This window comes from Trachymyrmex septentrionalis, unplaced genomic scaffold, assembly GCF_001594115.1.
Source record: "Trachymyrmex septentrionalis isolate Tsep2-gDNA-1 unplaced genomic scaffold, Tsep1.0 scaffold25, whole genome shotgun sequence".
Taxonomy (NCBI): domain Eukaryota; kingdom Metazoa; phylum Arthropoda; class Insecta; order Hymenoptera; family Formicidae; genus Trachymyrmex; species Trachymyrmex septentrionalis.
In genome coordinates this window covers 1,539,685-1,550,320 of record NW_017305408.1, presented here as the reverse complement: position 1 = coordinate 1,550,320, position 10,636 = coordinate 1,539,685, and the positions used below count along the sequence as shown (strand labels likewise).

General features: G+C 36.7%; 1 protein-coding gene across 1 annotated transcript in view; it reads right to left on the bottom strand.

The window, feature by feature from the left end:
• Window positions 1-9,926, bottom strand: part of LOC108748880 (neprilysin-1-like) — a 12,012-nt gene extending 2,086 nt beyond the window's left edge. Inside the window, exons 1-13 of the mRNA XM_018487276.1 lie at window positions 9,568-9,926; window positions 7,224-7,443; window positions 5,289-5,396; window positions 4,224-4,438; window positions 3,941-4,072; window positions 3,777-3,875; window positions 2,845-3,044; window positions 2,103-2,286; window positions 1,726-1,902; window positions 1,096-1,199; window positions 749-804; window positions 381-667; window positions 63-221 (exon numbers count right to left, since the gene is read on the bottom strand). Of these exons, the coding sequence (XP_018342778.1) occupies window positions 63-221; window positions 381-667; window positions 749-804; window positions 1,096-1,199; window positions 1,726-1,902; window positions 2,103-2,286; window positions 2,845-3,044; window positions 3,777-3,875; window positions 3,941-4,072; window positions 4,224-4,438; window positions 5,289-5,396; window positions 7,224-7,443; window positions 9,568-9,771 (2,145 nt within the window). The 5' untranslated portion in view covers window positions 9,772-9,926. The remainder of the gene's footprint in view (window positions 1-62; window positions 222-380; window positions 668-748; window positions 805-1,095; window positions 1,200-1,725; window positions 1,903-2,102; window positions 2,287-2,844; window positions 3,045-3,776; window positions 3,876-3,940; window positions 4,073-4,223; window positions 4,439-5,288; window positions 5,397-7,223; window positions 7,444-9,567) is intronic.
• Between the last annotated feature and the right edge of the window lie 710 nt (window positions 9,927-10,636).

The following is a 10,636-nucleotide window of genomic DNA, read 5'->3' as shown; positions in this document are numbered from 1 at the left end:
TATATATATATATAAAAGCGAAAATTGAAAAAGAAATATTTGAAGAAAAGAAAGGGAGTTACCTGTGCGGCACTTATGAAGAAAAGCTGACTCGGTCGGAGTCCCTCCAATCCGGGAAGGCTCCGATCCTTCCCGTTTGTCAAAATGTGCCAAGTCTTGTGGGCAATTTGCAGAGCACCAATATCCGCGACGTTCTCATTTTTTGTCGTGTTCCAATCAAACTGTGCGACAAAATTAAGGGTGAAAAAAGAGAAATGTTCCATTAATTCGAAAGATTCGTGAGCATTCTCAGCGATGTCAATTTGACATCGAATTAATAATTTCAGTCATTTCTCACTGGTGTCTTAAATTTCATCTCAAAGTTCATCTTGACAACTTACCTGCACAGCAACGTCGTTCCCATACGACTGGACCTTCCGCCAAAAGCTCCTGGCGTAAAGTCGCGCGACGCATTCTATCTTGGTCTCCAATCGTTTCCAGGAGTCTGCCGTGACGCGAAGCCACTCGTCGATGTTCCGATCCGGCTCCATGAGCAGTTTACGGCGGTGAAAATCGAAAGCATGGAGAATCTCATGGGCGATGACAGATCCTAACGTGGCGTGTACCGTAAAAGCTGGCCCACCGTCCCACGACCATGCCCAGGATGTCATCATCGCCAATGGGATTTCTATCGTTTTTAACAAGAATAACTTAATTTATTCAAATTGCTCGATGCCAGTTTTGCTTGCATATGTATAATAGTACTTACCGATGGTGTTTGTGGAGGATTCGTAATAGGCATGCACGGAGTAAGGGTAATGATTCCTAAAAGCATAATAATCTACAATTTAGAAGAGGATTTAGCAGGGAATGAAGTGCGTTTTTTTCTTTTTTATATATTAAAGATCTAAATTGATTATATAAGCACTAATAAATTTGTAATACAAAATTTATAAACACACAAAAATATAATATAAGATTTATAAAAAAAAAAAAAAAAATAAAAGAAATGACGAAAAAGACAAATAGGACTGTTTGATATATTAGTTAAGCTTTTATTTCTATCTAATGATTCATGGATTCTCTGGTTAAAGGGCTAATAGAAATTTTTCTCACCTCATTATCGCGTTTTTTCGTAACGGGCTTTGATCTTTTGATCTTTGCAGCTGACGGAACCTGTTCAGGACGGTGGTAATAAAATCATCCGAGTCGATTACGACCTACGAGATAACGCAATTTAAAAATACTGATAAAAGAAAGAAGGAAGTAGAGACGATTTCAAAGTTTACGTCATCTCTTCAATATAAATTAGATTTACTTTATAAATTAGATCCTTTTTACTTTATGAAAGATAAAAATCTATTTCTTCTATTTTAATCGCGTTCAATATTCATGTATCTGTATATTTCAGATAAAAATTTTTCTTAAAATAATCATATAATTTTTATAACTTTATAGAAAATTTGTCACATTTTTTTATACAAATTGGAACAATTTTTAAAAGTTCTAAGACAATGTTTTAGTCACATTTTTTCTAATATTCTTCATATATAATATATGAATTCTAAAATATTACTTTCTAAAATTTTTTATTTTTATAATTTCTGAAGGAAACTTATAAAATCTAAGAAAGTTTAAAGTATTTTGACAAAAATCTTCATAAATTTGAAAATATGATAGATTCTTAAAAATATGAGATATGAGAATTTTTTTCACCAGAGATGAAAAAGATGAAAATTATCTTACCTCGGCCATCTCACGCGTTAGCAAGGAGTCGTTGTAAAAATCTGGCGACACATGAAATCGACCTCGTAAGAAATTTAACTTCTGCAATGCTCGCGTCCTGGTTTCATCGTCCAACCACGACTTCACTAATATCCGCTCGGCTATCGTTTCCTTCACGCGTTCAAACAGCGCGGTCACCTGCAGTTACATAAAAAATAATGATTATCAAATTAAGACAAAAGTTTACACGACAAGGATCAACTCTTTAACATTTGATCATATGCGAAATTGTGTAGCGTTCAAAAGATGGATAATCACGTTTATTCGTGTTTTAAATTTGTGTGAAATTTATTAAACGATCAGTTAGAAAGAGTTAATCGATAGACGAAAAGTATTACCCTGTTGACCAGAATTTCTAAGTACTTTGGAGTGTACTGTCGCACGTAGAGCGCACTGACCGCCTCGCTGAAGGTGCTTTTGGTCAGTCTGTAGCAGGAGTCTTCCCAATCTTTGACGGCGGTGACATTTACGATGTCGTGCAATGTATCCGCATAGAGCAACAGCAATCCGTTATGAATAATCCTTCGTGATTTATTATAATTAAATATTAATCAATACGAGGTATACATTCTTCGTAACTATTATTACAATCGTGACTGGGTAATCGATATACAAGCCTAGGTTTCGCGCAATTAAACCATATAATTATCTAATATTAATATAAATGAGTAATAGAAAAATTATATTAATATAATTTATATTAAAAATCTAATTTACATTATTATAAATTATGTAACAATTATATTACGTTATTATATTACATATAATTACATGTAATTATATTAATTAATGTAATATAATTTGTAATAATTTGCATTATATAAAAATTATATTACATTAATTAAGATATATTATAATGTATATACGATTAATATGATTAGCAATACTGTATCTCTGTAGTGTACAGTAGAATATCGATTTCTTTGTCCCGCCTATAGAAAGCGACTCTTCCCAAATTGACATCTCGTTATCGACAACTTATCCATTTGAGTTTCCAAAGAGGAAGCTTAGGCAAAGGACTTGATTTCGCATCACGCAATGCGCGCAAATTGTCATGAAATGGATATGGAAAATCCGTACCGTCTGGAGGAGCGACTCAATAGCTTGCCGAGATTGCGAAAGTAACGCGGTGCCGTAATGTAGATATAAATCTGCTGGTCCTCGGATGCGACGTACGTCGGCGGTCGTTGTACGCTATTCGTGTCGTTATTACCGCCGTTTAGATCGACGCCGTTCACACGGTAGGGTAACGTAGCATTCAGCAGCGATCTCCATCTTATCTGTCCCAAGATCGTCAAATAACTCTCTTATTTTGAGAGAAGGAAGATCGATTGAGAGATCAATTGAGAGAAGAGAGAAAAATTAATTGCTGATTAAAAGGTTGGGAAAATAAATAAGAGGCTACTGCGATCCAAAACATAAGGGTAATCCAATTAAAAACTAAACAACTCTAGTGGCACAATTTATTGGCCAATATATCCTCAATGCATGCCAATGTTTAACCAATGTAACGTCAATAAATTGTGCTATTCAGGGGGGAGACAATATGATTTTATTTAGATTTAATAGTTCGAACCACCATTTTTTCAATTGCTCCTATCAATTCTTAAAAGGGAATAACATATACTTGGATGACATACTCAATTAATTCGATTACTTATAAGCAATAAAAAAATTGTTTACAATATGTTTAAAATATGTTTCTTTTTATGAAATTTATAATTAATTATAACAACTTCTTTTCAACCAAAATACTAAATATTAAGGAATTAATATATAACGATATCAATTAAATATATAATGTATTTTTATTAATAAAAAAGTTATAAGCAATGGAAAAAGTATTGGAAAAGCATTGGAAAAAGAAAGTATGCTACACTCAAGTGGCAAGCAAAGGGATGTCTACTGTTTGTGATAGAATTGCTGTCGTGTCTGTTTCACTAAGAATTTCGCACATAGAGGAAATTCGTGCAGTTGACGGTTAAAAGAGCCCATATTGAGTTGATACTTACATAACCAAAGTTTTCCTGGAGATAAGTAATGTTGTAAGCGACGTATACCCTCTGTTCAACGTCCACCCAATTGTACAAATCTTTGTGCTTTGGATAAATCTGACATAACGTACGCACTTTATTCGCTGTTTAATTCACATTTATCGATGGCGATAAATCCTTACCTTTTCAAGCGACAAGCAAAATTGCAAAAGCAGATCCGTCTCCGACGATCGTTCCTCAGGATCCATATTTTTTGGCAAGAACCCTTGGACAATCTCTCGAATTCTACGCGATCTTTGTACGTCTCTGTTTTTCTAGGAAAATATTGCGGCGTATTTATAAGATTTAAAAAAAAAAAGGAAACGTCTTAAAAAAGCGCCCAAGAATTTAAAGGCATAAAAGCTCGCTGATTTTTCTTTTAATTACCGTGTAAAATGTCGAATCAAGATAGCGTCGAATTCTTACCTGGTCCTCTGCGAGAAATTTATAATTCTGGTGCTTGACAGGAAAATCAAGATATACAGATGACTTTGTGCGATCGTAAAGATCTATGTCGACGTATAAGTCGAAGAAGGGCGCGCCGTTTACTTTTAGCAATGCAGAGATTAGAGGAGTGATGTCAGTCGGCACCACGCTTTTCGACGATAGATAGCCACCAAATTTATTCAACAGTTCGTAAACTGAAAGAGGGAGCATTAAAAGTGCCTTATCGTCGTACGGGACGTATGATATCAACGGGACGCATATTTGGAATAACTGAAAAAACTTTACACGATTTGGAGTAACGAAAGAATTATATAGAAAAGGATCTATCCTTATCCGCGATTTTTATTAACATTTAACAAATGTTGATATGATACGTTTTTAATAATAAAAGAATTACAATATTAACTCATTTATATATGCATAAAATTATTTTATATTTGATTTATTAAAATTGAAACGATAAAATAATTGTGTTAGAAAAATTTTCAGATTTATCTTTATTATAAATATCCGAATTTTATTCATGTCTATCAAATATTAATGCACACGGCATTTAATTGGTACTGATTGTTTGAAAATATTCTTAATTGATATTCGCGAGTCCAGTGCTTTAAATTAATATGCTTTAAATTAATACATCTTTGCTTAAAATTAATATATTATAATTGAATGATTTTATTTTTATTTTATAGATCAAAATCCGAGGAATGAGACTACATAACTTAAAATTATGTAAGATTGTAAAGAACATTTGTTTAAACATTTTCACACCATAATCACAGAAAATGTTCGGAGCCACTAAACTCGTGAATACTAATAAGGATTAATAATAATAGGGAGCTTTTGCAATAACGTGAATTTAGATACGGTGAACGCTAAAGGCATGTTATCCTTTCCTTAATTAATTGTTAAGAAGAAGATAATCTGACGTTAGCATTCACCGTATCTGGATAAACGGTATTGCAAAAACTCCCTAATAAAAGAGCGAGTTAGCAATATTAGTTAACTATTCGTGAAACGAAGTATCGTGAACAAATCTTTTACCGGGTGTAAAATTTACGGGTTTCTTCTTAAAGCCTCGACAAGTATCGTAAAACTGCCCAAGCTTCTCGAAGGCAACGACCATTTGTCCCGTCTCGTTTGTCAGCGTTTCTAAAACAATAATACTCGCGATTAGGATTATTTCCTGGAAGGAAACGTCGTTAAGTTCAACCTGCAAAGAAGGCTGGAAGGGATACGGCTAAAGATCATCTCGCAGATGATCTGATTAGCAGCGGGGGCAATTCGTCGACCTTGAATCACGCGAATATCGTTTCGAAGGTAAATGTAAAAGTAAGAGAAGGTTTTAGAGAGAGGCGTTCCGCCAAACAGTAAGCAACCACAGTGTAACACACGTATGTACACGTGTACACGTACGTATATCGATTAATGTGCATTATTTATAGTAACGGCAAGTCGGCCGTTCGATTTCGCCTTGTATCAGAGTCCGATAACTTTTCATCAAACGGAACGACCCTCCCCCGTTCGTTTCTTTCATTTTCGGGAAAGCGTGAGCGTACCAACGTCGAGGACTTCCGGAGAACTTGCAACCTCCCCGTTGCAAGTTCCATCCCTTAACGAGACAGCGCTATCAACGGATCCTCCGGGAGGAGGAGAACCATGTCCCTCTCCTTTTTTAAAAATATTTATGGCAAACTGTTATAGATATTTTTCATTTTTGGAAAATACTTAATCGCAAATTCTAATATTCCAAATATATATTTTAATTCAGGAAACTCCTAGATATAAACAAAAATATAGATTTCGTAATATCATTCTTTTCTTATGTCGATATAATTTTAAATAAAACGTTTTGTAAATTGTACATTTCATATAATACTTCTTTAATAACTGAAATAAAGGAATTTAGTATTCTATCTTTCCAATATTTCATCTTAAATCCGATGAATCCTTGAAAAGTTTCCGGATCCGTCAATAGATAAGCACCGAGTTTTTCGATCTACATTCCGATGTTCCTCGCAATGACGTTTCTCGTATATATAGTCGATGTTTATTCATCTCCCCTTTAAGTTTCGATCCCTGAACAGAGTTATATTATCCCGCGGCAATCCATACGCGAGCATAGTTGGTGCCAGTCGCTCGGCGCCAGTCGTGCCGGCGACACCACTACCATTAACTATTATCGTGTTCGCGATAGGTTTTTGCCAAATTGAGGTCGGGTTCTCTATCCGGGTTCTCCCCGTGGTCTTTGAATCTTCCACGTTGAAGATTAACATATCGCTAATTACGCCCGTCTCTCATCCGCAAATCCGGTTCCCTTTTTCTTTCTTTTCCCTCGTCGACATGAGGATCGTAATAATCGCAACGTAAAGAGGACAAAGAAAATCGATAGGATTGCCGAGATACCGTCGTTAATGTCATACAATATACTTCGATAATCAATACACACTTTAGAATCGTTAAACGTAATCAATAGAAGAATTGCAGATAAATTTTGACAATTTGGTATAAAAAAAATTCTATAAAGACGAGATTTTCTTATAACAGGCAACTCCAATTTTACTGTATTATGTAGAATAACAATAAATTCACTGATTCATTATAAGCTCGATGTTTTTTTAAACAGATAATTCTTTTCATCTGCAAAACAGATCATTTTAATCAGGCGTAAATTATATGCTCTTATTTTTTCCGAGAAAAAATGCTGTATTTCATCATAATTATTCTATTGAAAAACGTCATTACTCCACTGAGAATTGAGTATTTTAATGAGGCCATATGAATCCACTCGGCCGAAAGAGATTGAAACGCGGTAAAAGGAATGGAATACTTTTACATTCCGTGGAACGCGATTTTTTGCTTCAGCGAAGTAATTAAGTTTTCGAAATTAGCGATTGAGACTTGCGAAATTAATGTCTAATATTTTTTTAAGTTAGAATGTTGTAAAAGGAAAGTTGTGGAGAACTGTAAAACGCTCACTGTGTATACTCTCGTCGATTTGCGCCTGGAGTATGTTGAAGCTCGCACTCGGTTGATAGGGCTGTTGATCGCGAAAACCACCGCAGGCGAACTTGTAAAAATCTTTGCAAGGATCGACGCCACGTTTCATGGACGTTAAGATCCTCTTCGAGGCCTCCATGCAAACATCCGTGTCGCAAACACCTTCGGGTCCATCTCGTTCTCTGACGCAGGCTTCATCCTGAAATCGCAGTCGTTAGCTTTGCTTTAACAGATTCAGCCTTTCCCTGAGACTAGATGCCTTTTTTTTTGGTCCCAAAATATCCTAATTTTCATTTATTGTTTGGATAAAAGCAAAATACCTTCTGTCATCTTGAAGCTTTTGTATTTTTCAAATCGTTAATTTTATTAGCTCTTTTTTAATAAATATAGATACAACACGACTATTAATAATAATAAATTATATAACAATCATCGTAATAATGTATAAAATATAATTATTATTCGGACATAAATTCGATTTGGCAAAATTGAGATCTCTTTTGGAGCAACCTTTTCGTAAACAGTTCTCGTGTGCATCGTTAATCAAAGATAATATGTATTATTAAATTGTTTGTCAATTTAATTTGTAATTACGTACGCCAACTTCAGTTTAGGACTGTATTCGACAAATAATGACAAATATTCGGCGTGCAGTTTACTTGAATTGGAAATTATAAAATGCATGCAAAATGTTATTAAACACAAAGATCTGCTTTAACCGAATTTTATAAAACACACTAAGTAAAAAAAATCAAAATGATTTTATGACGTCGTGAAAGTCAAAATGATGATCTTTGGTTACAACATTTGACTGTTTATTGACTTATTAAGAATCCAAATAAGGATATTTTTAATTTTTTTATTGATTCTTGTGTATTTCTTGAGATATGGTCTTTTTCACCAATAACTAACGGTACATTAGTACCTTTTGTGAATTAAAATAATGTAATATATTCTCTGTGTTAACCTTTTACATTCAGAATTATTAATATTGACTATTATATGTCCTTTATAATCTTTGCATTGTTTTAAAAATTAAGAGTTCTATATTCTTTATTATATGTGATTTTTACTTCTTCACTTATTTAGGTTCAAAAATAGTATTTTTAACGATTATTGCTGTAACATCTTTGACTCTAAATACCATTTGCAATCCATTCGTTGAAATATATTCTGAAAAAGTATAAATATAAATTCGGGAGAGGTAACTAAAGCTGTGACCTCAGCATAGGATGAGCCTTCAGTTCACCTCGAAACCTTACCTACCAATATGGCTTCGCTTTGTGCTGTATATTGTCGTATATTAGCGACGCATGTATCACCTCAAGTAATTCGAGTAGTAATATCGAGTCATAAGCGCGGTTTTCCGTGTCGTCGTTTAGTTTCATAATTTCACACGCTTAAAGAAAATAAAAGGTAGAAATTTTCTTGAATCGCGATTCTCCTCTTTCTCCTTTCGATTGGAGAATGAATTCTCTTGTTATTTGCGAGATCAAATTTGCAGCGCAAGGGTAAGTAACTGATTACAGGAATCCGGTGCTCTCGTTGCTAAACGCCGACTTTCCTCGCCTTTCTCACCTCTCTGAAAGTTAACTTATGTCTACGATCGATATAAATTACTACGGCCAACTACTAATCTTCCTTGCTGCATAAGTAAGATGATTACTTATTCGCGTCACGTCACACACTTCGCACGTTTTGCAAGCATACCCTGCATGCGTGCGTTATGTTCGCGAAACATTTCGTGTTTCCTTGTAATCTCAGTGACGATTTATACCCTTAATTTCTCAACAAGCTCTTACGTGATACTCATTTACTTTCCATTCTATGCGTGACGACAAATAAGTATCGAGAAGATGGAATTGTTTCGAGCACAACATAGCTTTTCGCCGTAAGTTTTGCGCGAAGGAATATCATGTTTCTTCCTTTCGAAAAGAAAGCCTTGGACAAGAATACATTATAGATATTCTGCAGGTATACACAGCGCATTTTCTATATATCGAATGGCAGATATATTTATTATACTGCTTGTATAGAAATGAAATTGAGTTAGAAAATAAAAATCAGCCCGCGATTTCGTCGAACGCGCAAATCCGGATGCTACGGAAGCCGGATAATTTCGTATTTATTCGTGCGTAAATAAAACGCAATAAATCCTACGGCGTAGGATCCTTTTCTCATGTATCCTCAGCATCGGAAACTGATAAATAATCCCCGGATTTAATCCCCGAAACCGCTTACCGTATCCACGTAACCACTCTTTCCGCTTCGTTCGGTGCGGAACGGATACGGAAGAGGAAAGGATCGTTAAAAGGACACCCACCAATGGCGCACATTTGCGCGGCTGCTCCCCTTCCGGCAAGGTCGTGATAAGGAAGAGCACCGGGCTGGTGACCAGCAGGCTGGTTACCAGCATCATAGCGAAGGTGAGCAGCGCCTTGTGCACGGCCTTGCTCCTCCGCAGCCAGTAACAGGGCACGCAGCATACCCATGTGCCCTGGTGTGCCGATCGTTCCACGTGCACCATCGGCTCGTCCGGTAACCCGGAACCGGGGGCGGCCTCCTCCGTGCCCCCGATACCGCTGGTAGCCACGGTCGCGCCGTGCACCCCCCCGCGCCCACTCGACCCGCTGGCGCATAAATTGCGGGGGCTCAAGGACAGCCGCGCGCCTGCGTCGCCGCGTAATCTACCACCACCCCCACCGCCCCCACTACCACCACCACCACCACCACCACCGCCGCCACCAGCACCAGCACCACCACCAGCACGGGCCCCGCGGGCCACACGGCCCCCGTAACCCTCGCTCACCGTGCACAGAGCCACATTTGCCGGGTTCCGTCGTACGTCCTGTCCCTAAATCCCGAACCCGCCTCGAGGGTGACCGTCGTTCCACGCCCCCCAGACACCCCGCCGACCCCCGCCGGCACGGGGATGACGATTGAGCGGTGAGAATGCAATGGCACCAGCTCTCACCGAGAGCTGAACTGCGACTCCACCAGCAGCATGCCTCGAGGCTGAAATTGCATGGAAAATTACAATTAGATTTGAAATCACGCCCTCGCCTTGGCGCGCTTTCAAAGGCCACGAATTATCGCTTGAAGATCATCGTTACAGAATTTTCTTTTCCTGAACTTCGTTTACTGCTAGGTCAAGAAGAAATAATATAGAGATTGTAGATATAAAGTTTTATATAAAATATGATGTATACATAATCTCTATTACTTCTTGATAAAATGTTCCAAAACATTTTATGTATACGCTAAACTCCTTGTGAAAATACAGGGTTGAGAATATGAGATAATGCGTTATTTATAATGTCGTCATTGTTATAATTATTTTTTTACAATAACCATGTTTTTTTTTCTTATTTATAACGTTAATTGCAATGTAG